Here is a 22,641-nt window from a genome sequence, read left to right as displayed (position 1 = left end):
ATGGTTGTTAAAATTACTTAATATAGAGTAAATTTTTAGAACTTATGAAATTAAATCCTACATAGGATGACTTGATAGTGTATATATCAAATATGTAATCATTTCATAGTTTATACTATTTGTGATCAATATGTACTGTTATTTTTATACATTTTTTACACATTTTTACATTTACCTTTACTGTTTTTAGCCATATGCAAAGTGCAAGAAATGTTTACTTAAAGGGACGATCAACCAAAAATATATTTTTTCCTCATTTACTCACCCTTAGATTGTTCCAAACCTGTATACATTTCGTTGTTCTAGAAACACGAAGGGAGATATTGTGAAGAATGTCAGTTACCAAACAGATCTCATCCCCATTGACTCCTACTATGGCAGTAAATGGGGGATGAGATCTGTTTGGTTACTGACATTCTTCCATATATATATTTTTTTGTTTAGCAGAACAAACACATTTATACAGGTTTGGAACAACTGAGGTTGAGTAAATTACATTTTTTTTCACTTTTAGGTGAACTATCCCTTTAATTTAGTGTTTTAGGATGTGCAAAATGCTTTTGAATCCGCAAAGGTAATTTCCGTTTTCTACTCCTAAACAGACAAGTGTTTCAAAAAATAAAGCATTTATTCATTTATCAATACATATACAATAAAATATTCTTTTTTAAAAAACACATTCTTATCCTCACACATTTTCAGACTTCAAAAGTTTTAGCACTACTAATAAAAAAAACACAAAATATGATTTTAAGAAACATTTAAAGTACTAATGCATTGCCATCTTACTAATAGTCTTCTAAAACTTATTAAACAAAAGCATATCTACACAGAAAAATGCTGACACTGTGTTTAAAATGCTTCTTTATCAGGCATGTATAAAACCTCATCTATACTACAGTATCACTGAAGAAACACATTAAGAATGATGCTGTAAACCATCCCATTTCACACCTGAACCATTGGTTAAGTAATTTCTTTAGTCATCGATGAATACTTAATGTGACGACCACAGAAATTTAAACAAGGCACTGAAAAAACAGGAAGCTGACGAACATAATATAAAACAGTAGAAAACCAAGACTATCTTACATGAGCATGCATCCAAATACAACTTTGGAGGCTGTCAGCAGCATTTGGGGCTCTTTGTCAGAGTGTATGTCAAGAGTGAACATGCTGCTGGTTGCTGGGTGATGTAGACAGGCTGCTAAAGAGTTCTGCCTCAGAGATTGTTGTTTGAAATTCATGGGCAAGGCTCTCATCAACAGGTGTGGAAGGTCCTACACTTTGGCCCAAACCTGACGATGTTGTACTGTAAAGATAAATAAAACCATAAGACGTATACCATATTTAGCTATGCAAGTATTAAATGTACTCTACAGCAACATGATTTGTTAAAAATAAAAATACATGTTTTATTATGCTTATATATAAATACTATACATAAAATACGTTTAAAGTAACACACACACCTATCACAGTCAGAGTCCCAGAACGTTTTGCTGTCTTCTTCGTGACACTGCTCCTCTATGGGAAAACGTGCGTCGCAGGGACATCGGTGTATCGCCTGCGCGACAGTGTAATGCGTCTGCCCCTGTGCGCACGCATCCATTTTTGCAATGCTCAGCTGTGACTGCAAAAACAGGTGCAGCCGACTGTCTGATAACAGTAATGGCGTCTCTAGAACTCTATAAACACAAACACAATAAACCAAAATGAAGGCTTTTTAAAATTTCATTCCACTATGACGGTGACTCTCAATTGTCAATATTAATTTCCTGTAACTATAGTTCAACAAATAAAACTGTCAAATATCTAAGTGAAAACAACCACTGCTTTTAAGCTGTAACTTTGGTAACACTTCACAATAAGATGTATTTGAATGCATTAGTAAATGCATTACCTAACATAAACTAACAATGAGGAATATAATTTTAATTCCATTAATTCCAATTCTTCATGGTGTATAATTCCAGTTCTTCATGCCGCTATTTTCACTGCAAATCTAAACGTGGACATGCTGATATTTCTTAAATGCAAAAAAATCCAAGAAAAGCTCAGACAGTATTAGTTTGTTTATATTAAAGAGACTTTTTCTATTATTAATTTGTTATAAAATTGCAGTTTAGTTTTGTTATTTGAAATAAAACATTATTTTATTATACAAAGAAACATGAAGCATTTAAGAAATAATGCAAGGGAAGTTGTTCATTTCTAATTTGTTTCAACTCATTTTGTAAAAATAAATCGTGAGTAAATCGTGAATAAATCGCATCGTGAGATCAGAATCGTGACTCGCATCGCATCCTGAGCTGAGGGAATCGTTACATCCCTAATAACTAATGTTAACAGCTACGTTTGACTTTAAAAACTATGATGAACTAAGATTAATAAATGCTGTAGAAGTATAATTGTTCATTGTTAGTGTATTTTAGCTAATGCTCATGCAACTTTTATTGTATTGTAAATTTCACTATCCCTAATGGTTTGCAGGGCATGTCTCCAAACAGCCACTAGATGGCAAAATTACTGCATTTACCTCATGTCAAGTCTGAGATCAGTAGGACAGCCAGAATGAACTCCCAAATGAACTAATCTATTATTAAATGATTAATCATCCTTTATATTAAAAAGGAAAATGTTCTATTTTAAATCGTAATAATCAGAAATAGATCAAGTGTGACGGTGCGACTGAAGTAACTCACTTCTGGAGAAACTGCTGAAGCCCCTGCATCCGTTGACTGACCTGGAACTCACTAGTGAAATTGAAGAATGGGTTCCCGGGAGGAAGTTTAGGCAACTCTCTACAGACACCAAAATTTGAAAGGGATAAAACTTACAATAATGCAAAAAAATTGATAGCAAAATAAAGCAACTTACATGAGCAGAGCATTGTACTGCAGTCTCTGGCGCAGCCACACAAATTCACTGTACCTCCTCCGAACACAAGAGGTCTTCTTCTGGAAACACATGCTATTGGTCTACAAACAAGAAATATGGGAACAATCATACTATCATCAATGTGCTATTAAAGCCATTCTTGCGTGCATTATTCAATGCAAACTGCGAAAATTGGTATATAAATGAAAACTAAAGTGTCATTGCATGCACACAGACAACTGATTAACATGTGATTTACATGCAGGAAGCCACACATATCCATCACCATAAAGAGATGTCTGATCATTAAAATTCTTTACTAACAAAGGTGCTTGTAAACACGTTGGGTTTGCACTCACATGAAGACAGATCTCATAGTCGATGTACGTGTGCCAAAAATCCTCCTTGTGTGCCCGAGGATCACGCACCCAAAGGCTTATAAACTCCTGCAACAAGAATTATGTCAGTTGCCATGTTAATGATCAGTGAAGTACATTTAACAAGGACTGTGAGTGACTCGGCGGATTCTTTTTCTATTATGTGTTATAATGTATAATGTGTCAAGCAAATGATTTCTTTTAAAATAAAAAGTATTTAATTTTACTTTATCGGATTATTGGGGCTACAAGAGTATTTTTAATGCAAGCTAAAGTTTGTTGTAATGTTTCTTGTATTTAAAGCAACACAGATGACAGTGAGCTCATGGGGAATTTCTATATTTCAGCATTCAGATTTGACAAACAAATGTGCCAACAGAAAAATCTACCAGTTTCCTCTTTAGAAACTCCAGCCAGAAGTCCTCAAGCAATGAGGCAATTAAATTTTTTGTAGCGAAATAAAAGATATCATGAACATTCATTATCACTTTGAGAAAGGGATATCAGACTGACCTTCACAAAGCTTGTGCTGTCCATGTCAGAGACTTGACTGGAAAAGAGAGGCTATTTGACAATTTATATTAGTTTAGCTCTCTTCTTAATAGGGTTGGGGTTTAACAATGCATAAACTACAAAGAAATAACAACAAAAGATTAAGACAACTCAAAGATAATGAAAAGGCTCAAAGACATTGAAACTATTATTTTCCAATGCTAAACAGCCTGTTCAATCACTAATGGAGATATTAATGATTTATTTATTTAATTGTCAATGGAAAAGAAAATCGCCACATTCCGTAAGACCTATCAGTGAGGAATATTTCTCAATCCATAAAGCTGACCACTTTTCCTTAAACACAACAAAATAAGAATCACCGTCTTTAGTCCATTCATGCAACATCCTCAATGACTTCATTGATACTCAATTTATTCACTTGGAAAATAACATAATTACTCTGACTAAGAATGCAAAGCTATTGACCAGCAGAAACATTTAAGTGACCCTATAACCTACACAATGAACTGGATCTCCATGATTTATTGCTTGAAGGTTTCCATCCGAATTTTGTATCTACTATATTGCATTTCTACTTTCACGTTACTGTAAAAATCGACACATACCCACAAATATACAATAATTAAATAAACAAACAAACAAACAAAAAATGTATCTGCAATCAATGTTACAATGGTGTTAACAAAATGTGACGCGCTTGTCTGGTAGCGATGAACTGTAAAACGAAACAGGTGCGACTGCCCAGGACACAGCTGAATTGCATCCATATCACAATACAAACGTTTTATTTCAAAATCATTTTAGCTCATTCACCCTATACATTAATTTACTCTTCTCACCTTTTCGTTTTCTCTTGGTGTAATGTACAAGTGCAGCTCAGGTGCCTCTGAGCCTGTGATTGAAAAGTTTGCACTCTCATGGATAGCCTATGTGAAGTTCACGTGTCAAAAGGGAAATGGGTGTTTTTCTTACCGCTGAGACTAAGATCTGCGCATGCGCGGCTCTCAAGCCTGAAAATTCCTTACCTGCAAATTCCTTAACTGCATAGTGCTTTTCATGATCATATACTTATAGGAAAGACTCTATTGGCCTTTTTTATTTGTGAATATATATTTTTAACTTTATTGTAAACGTGATTTTAATTCGCAACGATTTTCGTGTAAACACACAGCAAAACTGTAACCCAGTCAACATATTAACTAACTAAAGAAAATTCAACATGATTTTACTACAGTGATAAGTTTAAATATGGTTTTCATACGTTTATATGTTATAAATACGTATACCTATTATTTTAACAAACATACTAGACATTTTACCATAATAAAATCATGGTTCTTTTTTCTAAGGTGAGGGTCTGCAGCCGTGTCCTATACCAGCACAATAAGGATGCAATGTGTTTTTGGTGATAGGGGTACATGCCTATTTTTTAAAACTAAATATACATCATTTATCTTCAGGATTGGAGAGACCAAATTACCAACACACTTGCTGCTCTTGGCTAATACATTTATACATTACATGTATATTCTTCTAAAAGCTGAGGACTAAATAATTGTTAACAAATGATTTCTCCTATACAGATAATTGGGCATGAATTATAGCTACTTTTTCGTAGGACCAGTATTTTAAGCCAAAACTGCAAACTGCATGTGTTGGCAATACTGCCAGTGTTCTGAAATCCCAGGGCCTGTTTGTTGTTCTCTGTTTACTCCATTTACAGGTAACAGGATTTCCTTCATTGCAGAGTTTTAATTTCTCATGAAGAGGCATGACAGCCATCACAAGGGTGTGGAAAGAATGGCACTCAACTACTTTACTGTGGTATGTGGAGAGGGCAGTTACCAACAGCCACAAGTCTTGCCCTTTCTGTCTGCTATCTCTCTCATGTTCTGGAAAGTTCAGATGTGCCAATGAACATTAAGATTTTCAAAAACATCATTTGCTATTTTCGGAACAACTCGCTATTAAATGCAAATCAACTTTAGCATTAATACATAAACCAAAGCCTTTTGCACTCAGATTAAGATTTACAATTATTTACATTTACATTACATTTAGTATGTAATGTTAACTGTATACTTACATTTGTTAATTTAGTGACGCATCAGTTATATAATTTATTAATGCAGTGTAGCGTCACTAAACTCCGCCTACTCGCGGTGAGTTGTAGATTATCAGCCGTTAGTGTGCATCATTCTGCACTTCGAATTTCTACCGGAAGTAGTAGACCATCCGGGAATCTTTGGAATACTATTTGCAACATACTACGATTTGGGACATACTAATTCTACTTTCGAATACTATTAAGACGGATAGTATGCTGATTGGAACGCAGGGTTAGAATAGGCTTGTTCGACTTGATGCGGTGCCGCAAGATACGACAGGCGGATGACATCAAAGTACCGCAAGAGCGGTACCTGTTTCTAAAGCAAACTTTTTATAGATCTTAGAATCGCTCTCGCGGTACTTTTTTATGTCATCTGCCTGTCGGATCTTGCCTAAAAAAGCGTAATTTTTCAGGTTCATCCCACGTCATTACAGCTGTTAAGGCAATAGAGAGCGTTAAAACAATTCTGTTTCTTCTTAGCAACGGCCTGCTACAGCGCCTCTGATGGACAACTTTAAAGGTGATTTCTCAACATTTAGATTTTTTGCACCCTCATATTACAGATTTTCAAATAGTTGTATCTCGGCCAAATATCGTCCTATCCTAACAAACCATATATAAGTCGAAAGCTCATTTATTTAGATTTCAAATGATGTATAAATCTCAATTTCAAAAAACTGACTCTTATGACTGGTTTTGTGGCCCAGGGTCACAAATCATTATTATTAGTCACCCTTGTCTGTCACTGGGTTTTGCAAAAATCTAATGAAAAACGGTGCATTTGGACAACCGGTGTTTCGGAAGAACAGTGACAATGTGTATCATTAAAGCAACTCTTATCTATTTTATTCCCATATAGCACTCATATTTCATGAAATACAGTAGGCTACTGTCCACATCTGATAAAGTGTACAGTACATAAACTCAATAGACTCTGACCCTGATGGGAAAGAAAACCTTATGATCACATAAGGTCACATTGATGTTGTGCGAGTAGTAGTTTGAGTTCTAAGTGAAGCATGACTCAACAATCTTAACTTTGACTGAACTATAAGTTGCTAACTTTCCAAATGACTAAAACCCAAGAACTTTGCATAAGGAACAAAATATGGACAAAACTGCCTACACAAATGGTACAAAAATCTCAAGATTTTACTGAAAATGTTACTGAGAAACAGGCACATGTTGTAGGAATAATAGAACAGTTCTGTTGGAGCCTAACTGAACAAAATACAAAGAAATCTATTACACCCGGAGGGGATTTATGAAAAAAAACCCTCAGTTGTACGTATAAGTTCTTACTCCCTACATCCATAAAGACAGCTTAAAGACTATAAAAACCATCCAATGCATTACAAACAAAAGCATCAAGAAAAAAACACTATTATTTCAATCACACATTCTTAGAGTAGTCACACCTCTCTTATTGGTCAAAACTACCCATATAAAAGATTCAGTTTCAGAAGATCGCATGTTTGAGTTAAGCAACAGAGTAATTTTCAGAGATTGCTTACACCCATTGTATACATAGAGGTTAGTTTTCTCTAACCATTTCCCAAGACTTCACAAAGCAGCGTTTCATTTTCCATTCAATACATAGACACACATATTTGTTTGAATATTAATCTTGTACCAAGTATCAGTTAACATGTAGCAATGAAAACAATACACAAAATTCATGCAAACAAACAACTTTTCATTTTGAAAAATGAAAGGCTGTTTGAAAAACAGCCAGCAATGGCTTTTGTACCCAAAGTAGATACTGGTAGCCTTAGATCATACAATACACATTGAAGCAGATTAAAAGCAGGCATGTAAACCTTTATTGAACTAAAAATATTTACACAAACATTTACAGTAATGTAAACAAAATGGAAGGTAACTAATAAAAACTTAAACCTAATGAAACAGGAGTTAAAATAAATGTTTCTTGTCTCTCTAAGAGGATTACAATCATGGTGAAGAAAAACAAATGTCAATGCCTTATGATGAACAGCACTGGTGACAGTCCAAATGAAGAGTCTAAGCATCCTATTAAAAACACATTCATCATCCACCCTTCTACATCCTTTCGCTGGCTCAATTCAGTCATGCACATAGTTTACAGGCCAATCAATACTTAAAAGAATCCTCCACTGTCAGTTTACCCACACATCAGCTAGCAAAAGATAACACACTGTACAGGAGGAAGACACCACAGAACCATTCAGCAAAAAAATTGAGATGTTATTGCTGCTCATCCTCTGGACACGAATGCCAAGTCAGTCTTTCCTCATAGAAGGCGATAACTATTTGTGGGCACCGAGTGTTGGCCTCTCGTGCAGGCACCAGGTCTGCTTCATCAGAGTCCTTCCTGTGAAACAAAACATCTGATTGAATATAACTTTTATACAACTTTTTCTGTAAATTATATTTCATTCATTCTGCTGTATATAGCACATACCTTGTACTACAATAGTCTATTCTTATTTTTTACTTGTACATATTTACATACATACATAGTAGGGCTGGGCGATTTGGCCTAAAATCTAAATTTCGATTAATTGAACATTTTCTCTTGATTACGATTATTTTGTTTTTGTTTATTTTTCTTTGTTTTTTTGTTCAAGTAGATCACTGACAACGTAGTGTAAATATGCCCAACTAAAGGTGGGGTATTTTTTCTAATTAAACTTTTTATTTCATGTCGTTTTTAGATAATCAAAGCAAATACAAAGTATTTATGGTTATTTCTTGAACATTTCGAATAATAGACATCTTTGTGTTATTTTGTGGAAACATTTCCTCTGCCACTGAAGACAGGAGAACAAACGCAACACAAATCAGCAAATCATCTGTCTGCATGTGTCGTGAGAAACGGGTGTACTTTAGGACCCTGCCTGGAGACACCAGTCCTGCCGTCATAAGAGCTGTCACGTGAAAGAAACAGACGGAGTTTTTAATAGTTGAACGGAGCTTAAAACTCAGTCTGTCTAAAGAAATATGAAGTAAACGAGTTTCAGTATATCTGAATTACTCACAATACGCACATTTTTGGACAAAGTCTTGTGATAACTAAACGGGAGCAGACCTGGAAGAATGTCTCGTATCGACTGTAACGTTACCTGTCTTTCACGCATATTACATAAACAGAACATTTGATTTCCATTTGAATCGGGTCATTTAAAAGTAGACATTTTAAGCTTTCTTTAGACATACGTTTCATGTTTGTGTGAGAACTATTTGCAGAGTTTTGGATCAGTGACGCATTTCAGAAATTAGTTATGTTAGCGGAGTGGAGACGGCTGATAACGCGCCCTGTTTATTTTCTTTATTTTACAAAATAACAACGCTTTGATGTTATTGTAAGCGTACACACGTAAAAGTAGACAACTTACAGTTTCTAATAATGTCTTACATATATGTGTTTGCCCAAAATAAATCTTAATATTTTAAGTCTCTTTTGCTCTGATAATAAAAAAGTGAGGTATAGCGGCAGGCGTCGACATGGATATTAAAGGGAAAGTAATCGAAATAACCGACATTGAAAAATTACGTCAGTTAGAGCTACTTAATGTCGGTTTCGATTACTTTCCAATTAATCGCCAAGCCCTAATACATAGCTTTACACTCTCTATATCTTTATCTTATGTTTATTGTATTGTATTTCTTAATTTTTTATACCCATAGGCCCTTATTTAAATCATCTGTGTACTGTATTCTATTGTGTTATGGTCTCTGTGTACTGTTGTTGCTGTTTCTGTGTATTGGATGCTCCTGTCACCAGAACAAATTCCTTGTATGTGCAAACATACTTGGCAATAAAGCTCTTTCTGATTCTAATTCTTCTTTCTTCTGATTATATGAACTCTTGTAACAAACACTTACTCATAGTGATTATATTGGAGCAGCTTTCTAAAGTGAAAGATGTGTGTGCACATCATTTAAAGACACTGTAGGGGGCAGTATGTGAAGTGAGATGTTCCAAAAAAAGTTTCTCACCACTTCATGAGGAACATGAGCTCCCCACTGCTGTCAGTTGCTCCAATGATCCTCTCTGGCTCTAGGTTTCTTGCAAACCCTCTTGGCTTTTCAGGCTGGAAATATAAAGACCGTTTTTCAGAGAACTGGAATCCCACAATGCAGGTAAAAGCAGGTGATCTTATATAAAGAGCTAATCAATTGTTAAACAAACAAAAGCATACCACATCCTTCTTTTTCTTGGCCTTACTCTCTTCTGTTTCCGTATCAGAGCCAGTGGAGGCTTTTCTTTTATTGGAGTCTGGTTTCTCAACTACCCCTTTCTGAGATTCCAGAAAGGCAGAAATCAGTTCGGGGCAGTCCAAATTCTCTTCAGGCTCCCAGGTGTTATCAGCCCTAGAGAAATTTTTTTAGATGTTGTTATACTCATTGCTTAAACCTAAACAAAAACATTACAACAAATCCTAAATATCATGCAATAGTCAGTCTTATTGTAGCTGTGGGAAATCAAAGTAGAAAAAACAAATACATAACATTATCATAACCATACTTACTCTGTGAAGCCTTTCCATTTAAGGAAAAACTCAACTTTCCCATTGACCACCCGCTGGTCTATCACTTTCTCCACCACAAACTCTTCGGGCTCTGGAGCATCCTTCTTGGTTTTGCCTGCCTGTTTCTTACCCATGTCGAGCTACAAAACAAAAAGCCAATAAATCTATCAGATCGTGGATGGTAACTTTCCAAAGGATAATGCTTTGGGAATACTTCCATTAAAATTAAAAGTAAGAAAATGGGTTCATACTTTCATATGTACGACGAGTCCCGACTTATCTAGATATAATCATGGATCACTATTTGCATTCATCGGGCAACTTGCTCGCAAGCCCATTTATAAACGTTCTAGTTCCTGTAGTACAACTTAACGTTACATGAAAATGAATTGGTGCTATCGAGTGCACACCGTGTTTGCTATAACATGCTAACTACGTAGCAAGCATGAAAAGGCCAAGGCCTGAGAGGCGTTTAATTTTTAGCATGATCTTTCCGAAATATTGCTTAATAAACGTATTTTCCCGTATTTGCCACACCGTTAACCAATCTTTGTTCGCCACCTTTGTTGTTGAGGACCTACGCACACGTAAATGCTTCAGATACTTAGCTTGCTAACTAACGTTACATTAAAATGCAAACGCCTTCACAAAGTATTTAGAACTTATTCAACATCGTGCATTGTTACACACCACATCCATCAGAATAATATAAAAATTAACTGAAAAGCAAATTGAGAACATGCACAATGCAGCAAATGGGGTTGCAGCATCGTACCGTCAAACTACAATAGAGTGTTGCAGCACGAGATTCGAGCGCGCGAAAACTCACCCCACAATGGACAAGGAACAAAATACGACTTATAACTATTCAAGCTCGCCGCGAATAACTAAAACGAAAGTATAACTCACTTAAACAGGGTTCAAACTTGTAAACTTTTGTCTCTCCTCGAACTCTTTAAATCAATGGAACAGAAGACGACCGTGGTTCGACGAAGGCCAAGCCGAATGTAGCGTGGGCACGTAATGCCACGCCTCTGCGTGTCACGTGAGTCCAATGAAATTTTCTCAAGGAGGGCGTGTGGTTCACGTGGTAAATCATTATGCGAAATTCAGTAGATAAGTATGTTTGTATATTTTAAAAGGACAACCGTATCAGAAATGTATATTTCTGAGTTGATTTATCGTTGCAGAGAATATGTCATCCATAAAGATTAATTACAAACAGAAACACGATACTTTTTTATTATTAAAGTCAAAGTATTGTTCATTTGAAGGATCTGACGACCACGTTACTTATATTTGATGCTATTTGCCACAGGAAATTACACGGTCATTTCTTCGGCTGTGACAGAAATACGCCACAATTCAGTTTAAGCTTGTGGGTAGATATGCGTAATGTTCCTGTACATCAGCATCCACTGGCGCAAAAGAGTAACGTTAGTTATTCCACTGAAACAAGGTGGGCACAGCCCCCTTCCTTAACAACCGACACCCACCAGCACTCTCGATTAAATCAACCATCTTGAAGTGACGACTGCAGACTTTTTTATGGGCTGTGATGATATTCTCCCGTGGAATATTTTCGATCCACCTTTTGCGAGTTTCTTGATCCGTAGGGAAAGAATGAAAACTTAGGATCGAGTTATACTTTGAAGAGGCCTTTTAGAATTCATTAGTTTGCAACACTTGCCAAATGTTTTTCTTTGCTAACTATACTAATAACGGTAATTCCAAGGCTTTGTATCCGAAATACGTATGCTCCTGTCAAATGGCGACCGACACGCTCGACGTAAAACACGCAGAGCTATCGGTGTATAATATTCAAATACCGCGAGACTAGACTGGTCTGTATGCTTTTTCAATCGCTCTCGCGGTACTCTGATGTCACACGCCGAACGGTTTACGCAGCCGCATGAGGTCCAACCATAGACTGTATAGGTCCAACACAACTATGAAGAGCTCATTCACGTGCTTTGCTTTGTTTTTGTCCGGTCAATGTTAAAAAGCTTCATGTTAATATAAATTTAGAGGTATTTGTCTGTGGTGCTGGGACGGGGGTTGAACTCCGGGCATGCACCATGCTACCTATTGATGGAATGTAATGTATGGTTGTGATATGTGTCTGCCATATTGAAAAGGTGTGCTTTTGCTCTCAGGAGAAAAACCTTGACTTTAGACCCAAACCACAACATTTTCTGCTCAAGTAATGACTTTATCATATGCCTTCTAGGAAAATCTAGACATTTTTTAATGCGTGTTCATTCTAGCTACTCTCTAAAACCCATAATTTGAGAATTGCAGAGAATTCATGGCGTTTGACAATTATTGGGACTTATTAACTTTGAGAAGTGTTGTGCATCATGGCGTCCCTGCTGAAAACAACAATAGAAGCATGCCAAAAACACAATAGGCCAATAAAATCTAATGGTTCTAATGGAAATTATAGAGTAATTATAAGTTTGTAAACATTCGGCATGTGCGCGCACCTTGGTTGCAGAAAAACCCGGAAGAAATAGCCTTTATAACGACTAGAGAATTACACGGATACGGTAAACAAAATAGTTAAGACTTAGAAAGATTATATTGATTAGATGTTATTTTCAAAATGTTCTCTGCTTATTACAACAGCTTGTCACCAAGCAATAAGCGCTGTTATTCAACGAAATTGACATTAGTGAGTGGGATACGTCTTACATATCCATTTGCCAAAGCACCTTGTCAGTGGTCAAAAGATGAAACTAAATGGCCAAGCATCCAGTGGCCAGAGATATATAATTACCTGATCGACATTCCAATTGTATATACCCGGGAAAAGTTAAAAGCGTACAAGTCTCTTGATGTGTACAACTTTGTTCTGTGTGGTCATGTCCAAGACATACAATTTCATGATTACCAAGTTCAAAACTTCATAGTGCTGAAGACGGAGGTTCTGCCTAGCCAAAGACAAGGTAAGAAGACGGAATTGTACAAGGCCTGGGTTATCGTCAACAAGACAAACAACTGTATTCTTACTGCGAACTGCACCTGTATGGCTGGGTATGTAAATGAAAATTGTGTATTTCTGAGTGTTGCTTTTAGTTCCTCAATCTCAGATTTCTCCGAACGCAGGTTGACACACTCTGCAGAAAGCTGGCTGTACTTGTGTTTCAGATCATCATGGAGAACATTTGGGACTGTGGCTTCTGAAATAGAGATTAGATTGTAATTGACTTATAAAAGATGCACTGTCACTTGTTTTAGTTTAGTTTTTCTCTATTTGACAGATATTCAAACAGCATGTGCTAAACAGAATAATGTTCAACTTCATTCACAACACAGTTCTGCTGTATTGAACAATATATAAACAGGATGACCGGATTCATCCTAATAATGACTGCACTACATTAGTTAAGACAATAGAAGTTGTTACCAGTGTAAGGACCAGCACCAGGCTCCATTCTGCAGTCATCTGAGGAGAGGCAAGTTACTGAAGATTCTGATGCAACCTCAACAGTAACTTCTTTGGACTGCTGTACATCATCTGGTGGTCTGTGCGTGGTTTCATCCCTTATTCTTTTCCTCTTAAATCTGATAGTCAGAGATGAGAGCAAACAGTCAGTCCAAAACAGTTTAGTTGCCTGGCAGATCATAGAGGTTATCAGGTACCCAAGTCAAGTGTAAATTACATAGCATGCCTCAACGGGCTTGACGAGACAATGCAGACATAACAAAAACAAATTATCTTTACAAAAACGATGTGACATTACGTGCCATACGTTCTCTGCATTTTGATGCATGCAATGTGATCCTAGTTAGCAACTAAATAAGGCGAAAGTGACAATATTTACCTCTCAAGTTTTGCATCGCCTTTGTTTATTTCACAATGGGTTGAGTAGGAAAAGACAGAAGGGACAAAGTCGGGACTATTGAAGTCCATGGATACCTCTCCTATACAAAAAAAATGTAGTTCAGTGATTGACAGTACGATTGAGTGTAACAGCTAACTTTAGCCTGAGTTTGCTATAACGTATTAGCCAAGTACTAACGTTACTAGTAGGGCTGTCACGATTATTAAATAATCGTCTCATCGCGATTGTTTGACCTCATCGCGATGGTTTCAGATCATCGCAATTATTGCACATCTCTATAGAAGACAACAGGGGGAGCTGTAGTGCATCTGCATATTGCATATTTTAGTGTATGTATTGTAGCTAAAGCATGGTAATACTTGTAAAATGTACCACCACAACACAATCACTTTAAAAAAAACTAAAGCATATACCATACAAATCACCTGCAGTACAATTTAATATTATTTAAGCAAATCTCAGTGTGAAAACCAGTCTACCAAAATTTCAATAACATAAAAGTAAAATTTTATTGTAGTCTTGCAAGTTAGAAAAAAACAGACTAGAAGCTTTTCTATGACTGATAGTATTTTAATGGTGGCTTCAATTCCTCCTGATCAATTTACTTCATTTACAAGTATTTGGCAGTTGTATTATTGACATGTAAAAGCCTAAACCTTAAATATATGACGACACAATTTTTTCCGATGTATTTCCAAGAAAAAGAATATAGTCTTTATATTCAGAACAATATGGTGGTTTCAATCACTGAATCAAAAATGTATGAGAATTAAATGTCAAAGCTCAAAAACAGACAATTAATCGTCATAATCGTGAAAGCCATAAAACAGACAATTAATCGTCATAATCGTGAAAGCCATAAAACAGACAATTAATCGTCATAATCGCAATGATTTATCAGACAATTAATTGTCAGTCAAATTTCATAATCGTGACAGCCCTAGTTACTAGCCAAGTTTACTGTACGAGATTAGCTAGCCGCCAGGCTAACTACTAGCATGACAACGTAACAAAATGGAAGGCAAGTAAGCTAGTTCAACTCAAACTTGTACATTATTCTGTTTTCTATTGTTAGGTAAGCGTACAACTCATTATTTACCGTTATTTTGTTGTCGTAAGCCAAACCGTGTGATGTGTCTGATTTAGCGTAACGTTAACTTACGTTACCTGATATGAAGTGTGAACTGCAGAGTCGGGCATTTTTTATTTGGTCCTCTTTCCAATCGGCTCTTCGGATGGCTTGTATCCAAAGACGTCTGCGGTTGGCATTAAAAGGAGTGCAAGTTGATGGTATTCGGTAAAACTTAAGACCACTGTTTACAGATTTCCGATTCTGGCATCCCACTGCACAACACGACATTTTCCCGGTCGTCTTTTGTAACCGAGATGCGCAGTTGAACCTGGGTGACGTCGTGTGACGTTGGGTGATAATACGTCTATACTGTAATAGTGTCTACTGCATGGTATGTGATGGATTATGCTGGTAGGATGTTAAATCCTATTGGAGTAATGCCCAAAACACACTACAAAAAGGAATTTTGGTTTTAATGTAAAAAGCTAATGGTCATAATGTTAGTTGAATGGAAACCAATAAAATTTCTGTAATGGTTTCTATCATAAAAAACATAGCCCTATCAAATAATTTGACATATTTGGTCAAATTTAAAATGTAGCGATACAAGATGATTATGAATGTACAATAAAGGAACCAAAAATTAAACAATGGATTAACAGAATGTTCATTCTTTATTTGTATTAAAAGATATAAAATAAATTGTGAACATCACTGTTTAAAATCGGTAGGTATTTCAACCCCATACACACCTTTTTTTTTACAAAAGCACACACATTTAAAAAAAAACAGAAGAAAAAGAAATAAGAGCAGCAGCTCACACAAACAAATCAATCCATCCTGCCAACAAGATATTCAAATATGTTCAGTTTTACTTTTTATAAACTGCAAACTAAATAGTCATTAAGCTGACAATATAGTATTTGCCTTTAAGAATTGTATTGCTGTGCTATGAGGTAGACCAAAACTTACCAAAGTAATGCAAATGCACTTCTTAATGCAAATTTTGTAATTTCAAATATTGCAAATAAGGCAATCCAAACAAAATAGAATTGTTCTTGTCATCCAAGTGACAGTACTGCAATTAATTTAAAAATAATGGTGGGTCACAATTCCAGAAAATCAAAAAGAACTAAACACTGCATTATACTTAATGGGTTAGTTTGCCCAAGACAATAATTCTGTCATCATTTACTCACCCTCATGTCATTCCAAACTTTCTCCTAAAAGAGAAACTTTAAAGGATGTAAGTGCACAGAAACTAAGGCTGCCAGTCACTAACATTTTGACTCCTAACAAATATACAGGCTTTGAAGATGGATGAACCATCACTTTAAAAGGTAGAAAAGGAGGCAGCATGTTTGATTTGGTTTGTACTGATTTTAAACGGGAAAAGTTGACTAAAAAGGTTAGTGCTGAACCAGTTGGCCTCCAAACAAGACAGCAATACAAATGAGACTTTTAGCATGATCATCCAGTGACCATCTGCTTGTATCTGCAAACATACTTTACTTAGTAAATTGCCATTTACGTTAAGTTAAAAAAGAAATATCCTCTTTTTCATCAAATGTCCTCATTAGGAATACTTTATACACTCTTATAATACACAACGTCCAGTGTTTTCATTACCTTTCCTGCTGCAAGTAAAAATGTCTACTCCCCTGCTGTAAGTGTAGTATTTTTCAAGTCTGTCTGCCCACCACATGACTTATGAATGGCTTGTAAGAACAAAGAGCCCCAAAACATGTCTCAAGGATAAAAACTGAGCCTCAGCAAACATAAAAAATCTTTGTATGTAAACACACACACACGCGCCCCACACACTCAACAATGTCTCTTAAGGTTTCTTGTCCTTCTTTCTCTTTGCCGTCTTGCCACCTGTAACAGTTGTCCTTGATGTTGTGCTAGTGCGAGGCTGAACCACCACCCGTCCATTAGCACTGCAGTGTAGTGTGAAGTTTTCAGGTCTCAGAGGCTGTCCACATTCATCCTGAAGGCGGCTCAGCACAGTCCGCGAGAGAGTTTCAAAGCGTTCTGCCGCAGCAGAGAGCGCTTTGGCTGTGTGGGCTCTCTGGCGCAAGACAGCATCTCGCTGCACCATGAGGCCCTCGACCTCACCCTGCAGGCTCACGATCGCGTCCAGTTTCCTCTTGCGGCAGTTCTGAGCCGCAAGCTTGTTTTTGCCTCTCCTGCGCACGTCCCGCAAGAAACTCACTTGTGATTCTGACAGATCCTGCCGGTCCAGCAGCTCCAAGAAGTCCTCTACGGGCATGTTGACGATCTGAAAAGCTGAAAACGGAAGACCCAGGGCTTGCACGCGACGCTCATCGCGGCCCATCTCTTCTGGTTCGGCCTCATCTTCACTCATTACTTCTTGCTTGATGCTTTTGAGAGGTGGGACCCAGCAAGAAGATGTGGAATTTTGAGCCTGTGGGAGTGAATAGGTGTGGTCATGCCCGATATGCTCATTAAGGTCCACCGGTGACCAATCACGATAAGAGGCAGCACAGGCTCCACCTTTGGAAGAGAAGGACTCAACCTCGCTGCTGTAGCCTGTGGCTCCACCCTCTTCCTCGCAAAGTGAATCTGATGACGTTGATGGAGAAGCAGAGCTCCTTGAGCCGCTCTCTAAAGAAAGACCAGAGTCCGAATCGTCCAGCAGCATCTCAGGGTCAACTGTACCAAGATTCCCAAGATCTAACATATGTATATGCTCAAAAACAGCCTCATCTAGATAACCTCCCATCCGTGACTGGGTGGTTTCGTTACGAGAGCTGTTCCCTGACAAAGAAAAGAGTGATGAAGGAAGTGCGCCTAATGAACTTTGAGGTTGGTCAGAGTGGGAAGAATTTGTAGATTCCAGACGGAAGAGAGGTGCTCTGCAGATATCTCTCCTAGTTACCATGGCATCTTGAAGACTTGCATCATAGCTGATGGGATTAGGAAGGTCTGCTTCTAAATCGGGAATGGGTTGGGGGACCATAGAGTCAAAATTCTGTGGATGAAATGGAAAAAAACAACAAATTATTAGACTGTGAATCTGTGATACATCGAAGAGCACAAAATCAACTAATGTACAGTATGCACAAGAAGTTTATTATTTGAGAACAGAATCATCCTAAATCAGTATTTGAAGTGGGATTACGTCTGTAAATCCATAAAGTTATGGGTTACCATCATTGTAGGATTACCAACATTGGTATCCTACAATGCCCCAGTATAACTTGACTAAAAAACACAAAATCTGAGGAAGGACTTCAACATATTTGATAACTTACATTATGCCATTTATAACCAACATGATGCTGTTGTAACTGGCTTTTTAACCCAAAGCATTCCAATATTCAAGCTGACTTAAGTCTGTTCACATCAAAACTATAATTACAAACAAAGACTTGTCCATGCCACAATTACTACCATTACGCAACAGAGGAACAATACTTAGAGAGTTGGCAATGCGGTCAGAGCTATTTTTTCCAGCTAATGAATAATAAACTACATCCAGAGTCAAATAAAACCCATCCAATTATGTAATAGACTGGACTGAAGAGAATCTCATAATCAAAGTCAAGAAAAGACCCATCTTTAAAAAAACCATTTTAAATGATAAAAAAATAAGGATGTCTAAAAATCAGATGGGTTGACTCTCAGAGATAATACAAAGTATTCATATTCATCTTTTTTGTTCGTTTTTTTAAACAGTAGCGAGTCTACTTCCATTTCCTTAACTAAACATAACTGCAGTGGGTGCTCGGAACAACCTAAACCTTATACAGGTGCGCACACTAATACAGTTATTCAAAAAATGTATTGTTATAGTTACTGTTCTTGGTGTGCATTGTGAACAGGCCTTAATCCTGAATGGAAGATGAAGCATCTTTCTCCTCACAGAGCTTACTTACATCAAATTCAGAGAGGAAGTCTTGCCACTGCGGAAGCACCACCACGCCAGAAAGTGGTGGAGGCAGAGTACTGCTACCCAGCAGATCCTAACCATAACAGAAGTAATACAACGTAATACAAATATTATATTACACCAACAACTCATGTGAAGTTACATTTAGGTCAGTTCCTTTTCATTTTTTCAAGACCAAATATGCAACTCATACTCGGGTGGTTCATTAAAATCAATCAAATTAACATTATGTATTGAATTTTTTTCTCAAGTCCACAATTATTTGACCTCAAACCTGATATACACACTATTCTTGTTTTACAGGTAGTGAAGATAGAGTTTGTTTACCTCTGGCTCTAACGCTGAGCTCTGAGTCAGCGGGTTCAGCAAAGCAGGGCTGTTTTCCTCTTGCCCTTCTTCATCTTTCACCTCAAACTCCTCATCCTCTTGGTTCTGTAAAGTGTCCTGGGGAGAAAGTGAGATGTCAAAAAGATTAAAAAAAGTTTTTCTATAGGCATTGATTTGTATGTACACATTTTACTTCTCAAATAATTTATTCTGAAATGACACAAATGCATTGAAAAGTCCATTAAAATAAGGACAAATATAAAACTACTGTACTCTTGTTTCCTATCGTGTTTATTTCTAACTCTGAAATACATTTGGAATTATGTATAAGTTTGAAAATATTGTATAAATGCTATGTGCACCTATGACACTTAGCAAACTGCTTATGTAAAAACGTTTAACTTCAGTCCTAGGCTATAGATATAAGACATGACCTAATGGATGTCAGAATCTAATTTGAGCTATGTTAGGACATGAATAAGCTACAGACATTCAGGAGAAAGAGAGCGTGTTTGGGATGGATCCAGGTTTACCACACCTCTCTAAGACAGTATATTACTAAAGAATATTTTCCCTTACAAAGTAAACAGGAAAAGGCCCCTTAATTGTTGTATAACGTGTGTTGCCAAATTGCCATTTGATTTATTTGACGATTAAAAACTATGGGCCTAATGTTGTCAAAGTTTGCCTGACAAACTTGACCAACAACACCTGTAAGTCTGGTAGCCGATGTGACGTCATCAAACAAACAGGTGGCCAAGTCACATCTGCCCACGACAATAAACATCACATTACCCATTCTAGCCCTACAGTTTGAAAACTGCCATTACTGATCCATTATTCATCAACATTTAGCAGCAGCTATCTATGCAACAACTCGTGGATTAACGTTAGTTATTGTTTCGCTTTCTATTTTAGTGACTGACTGCGGCAAAATACTAATGGCTAAGAAACTAGCCGGCTAAATCAAAACGCCTTAATTTGTATGTTCAAGACTGCAAAAGAACAAGAAAACAACGTAAAACTGCAAAATACGTATGCCATATGAACTGTATTGTTACCTCTTTGGAAAGTTCCTCAGTTGCACAACCAGGCCTTGGTATAGTATGATCCTGATATACTGAAAGCCCAGTACTGTGATCATTTTCCACTTCTTCCCGGAGATTTTCCGCATGTATCTCGTCGTTACCAGAGTCCCCGGACAGATTGTTCGGCTCACCGATATCCGCGTTGTCATCAGGCACCAGGTGCACCAGCCATGCGCTGACACGCGTGGGGAAGCGGGCCGGGGACCCGAGCGCACGCACTTCGTCCAGCAGCCTGCGGCTGGTGAAAAAATAGTCCAGCTCGGGACATTTAGGATGCACTTGATGTCCCGCTGCCGTGTCCCGGTAGTGGTGAAACGGTGTCTGTATGAAAGCCGAGCTCGGCCCTCCGTCCGCCTCTATCAGCGGCGAGAAGTAACCGTTCAAATAGCTGTCGACATCCACGCGAACTCCTATCAAACTCAGCAGAATTGTAAGCTGAATGAGTCCCTCGGTGAAATATTTCTTCATGTGATGCATGTTTCACACAAAATATTTAAACCACGAGAGGCCTAGATGAGGACAAAGATCGTCCGTTTGCAGTTAAACAAAGACAAAATCCCAAACAAAGAGCACGCGTTGTGTCAAACAAAGAGGGCAGCCTCGACCGGCGAAACTAATACACTACCGGCTTTTCATAACTTCCTGGGCAGTAACGACTCACAGATACAATGCCATAATAGAAGCTCACAAAACAACGTGTCACTCTCATCCTACACCTTACCGACGCCAGGAAATCAAACTTCTGTCTTATTAAAACAGTTGAACTATCCTGAATCGAGCCTCTCTTCCGCAGAGGGAACAACTGCTCAAATTTGCATAATTCATAAAGTACCACATGCGACGGAATTACCTTCGCAACAACCTCTGATTGGTCCATTGCTGCTGTCCTTCATTTTAAGAGCCAATCACAAAAGGCATGGTATCCTCGATTCGTAAATCCTTTCCACTCTTGGACGAATGATATAAATCTGAAGTTTAATTTGAGTGGTAGCGATATTTGTTGCTGTGTATAACTGCAAGTGTATTTTGTGCCAATTCGCAGCCATTAAAGACGAATAGCTAGTGTTTTGCACAGCTATGACGAAACATCCTGTTACACCCTCTAGTGTTTGACCTAATAACCTCAACGGTGGATCATGTAATGGTTGTAGTGCATCCCTGGACGTTATGTACGAACAACAGACACGATTTGAGATTATTCATCATCTTTGTTATAGTTGTCTATCTGTCTGTCTGTCTACAATCCATCCATCTCACTGTCTGTCTGACTGTATGTCAGTATGTCTGTCTGGTCTACAAATGTAACCCTCTTATTCCTTATGGCGTTAACTCAATACACTGGGCAATAATGAACGTCAAGTCGGTCTTTCCTGTAATTAGTTTGTCCTTATCTGCCATCTGCTGTTTAAAAAAGGAATTACATAAAGTGTTTAGAAACGCAACCACCAGCATTTGTCTTGTGAATGCTTATTTGTAAATGTGCTGGATAAATGATAATTACTCGAGATATTCGATTAAGAACATTGTAAATGATTCGCAATAGAAATAATTGTAAAACAAACTGTAAATATCAATGATGGAGCAGAAAGGCGGGTTATCCTGCATTTAAAAGGCAGCCCAAAACTCTATACTGCAATAGCTTTTGCGTTGCGTTTCCGTTTTTTTGTGGTATCAACTTCTTGATGATTTAAACGATTAATTCTACAATGTCACAGAAGTATGAAATGTGTAACATTTGATTAGAATAAGAACCACAATAACACCTAGGCCAACTGGATTACTCTCAAGCAATTGTAAAAAAAATTGTGTCATAGAGCGAGAGAGAGCGAGAGAGAGAGAGAGAGAGAGAGAGAGAGAGAGAGAGAGAGAGAGAGAGAGATGGACATGCGCACAAGCATGTATTGCTCCCGCAAGGATGCATGGGATAGCAAATGAATCGAAAAGCCAAAAGGAAGTAGTTTTCACTGGGCTTCCGTCTGTGAGAATAAAAACA

General features: G+C 37.4%; 3 protein-coding genes across 7 annotated transcripts; all 3 read right to left on the bottom strand.

Moving 5' to 3' along the window:
* Positions 1–628: 628 nt before the first annotated feature.
* Positions 629–4,724, bottom strand: snx10a (sorting nexin 10a). Of its 4 annotated transcripts, none has more exons than XM_057354973.1 (7): positions 4,613–4,724; positions 3,771–3,886; positions 3,240–3,326; positions 2,881–2,981; positions 2,706–2,804; positions 1,473–1,688; positions 629–1,312 (listed from the first exon to the last, which is right to left on the bottom strand). In XM_057354973.1, exons 2-7 carry the CDS (start codon positions 3,792–3,794, stop codon positions 1,162–1,164), a joined length of 678 nt encoding a protein of 225 aa, XP_057210956.1. In that variant the 5' UTR covers positions 3,795–3,886; positions 4,613–4,724; the 3' UTR covers positions 629–1,161. The 4 variants fall into 4 exon arrangements, with proteins under 4 accessions (XP_057210956.1, XP_057210959.1, XP_057210958.1 ...); XM_057354976.1 differs by having other exon boundaries at positions 2,706–2,756; XM_057354975.1 differs by having other exon boundaries at positions 3,771–3,821; positions 4,613–4,715.
* A 2,959-nt stretch (positions 4,725–7,683) lies between these two features.
* Positions 7,684–15,654, bottom strand: LOC130566860 (uncharacterized). 2 transcript variants are annotated; one of them, XM_057354670.1, is made up of 8 exons: positions 15,413–15,654; positions 14,225–14,324; positions 13,807–13,964; positions 13,422–13,579; positions 10,398–10,537; positions 10,068–10,239; positions 9,865–9,959; positions 7,684–8,236 (listed from the first exon to the last, which is right to left on the bottom strand). In XM_057354670.1, exons 1-8 carry the CDS (start codon positions 15,603–15,605, stop codon positions 8,110–8,112), a joined length of 1,143 nt encoding a protein of 380 aa, XP_057210653.1. In that variant the 5' UTR covers positions 15,606–15,654; the 3' UTR covers positions 7,684–8,109. The 2 variants fall into 2 exon arrangements, with proteins under 2 accessions (XP_057210653.1, XP_057210654.1); XM_057354671.1 differs by having other exon boundaries at positions 13,422–13,576.
* A 328-nt stretch (positions 15,655–15,982) lies between these two features.
* nfe2l3 (nfe2 like bZIP transcription factor 3) lies at positions 15,983–21,465 on the bottom strand. Its single transcript, XM_057354669.1, has 4 exons — positions 20,622–21,465; positions 19,561–19,677; positions 19,220–19,306; positions 15,983–18,312 (listed from the first exon to the last, which is right to left on the bottom strand). Exons 1-4 carry the CDS (start codon positions 21,123–21,125, stop codon positions 17,155–17,157), a joined length of 1,866 nt encoding a protein of 621 aa, XP_057210652.1. The 5' UTR covers positions 21,126–21,465; the 3' UTR covers positions 15,983–17,154.
* Positions 21,466–22,641: the final 1,176 nt, after the last annotated feature.

The sequence above is a fragment of the Triplophysa rosa genome, linkage group LG16, assembly GCF_024868665.1.
Source record: "Triplophysa rosa linkage group LG16, Trosa_1v2, whole genome shotgun sequence".
NCBI classification, from domain to species: domain Eukaryota; kingdom Metazoa; phylum Chordata; class Actinopteri; order Cypriniformes; family Nemacheilidae; genus Triplophysa; species Triplophysa rosa.
This window is presented reverse-complemented; position numbering and strand designations above follow the sequence as displayed.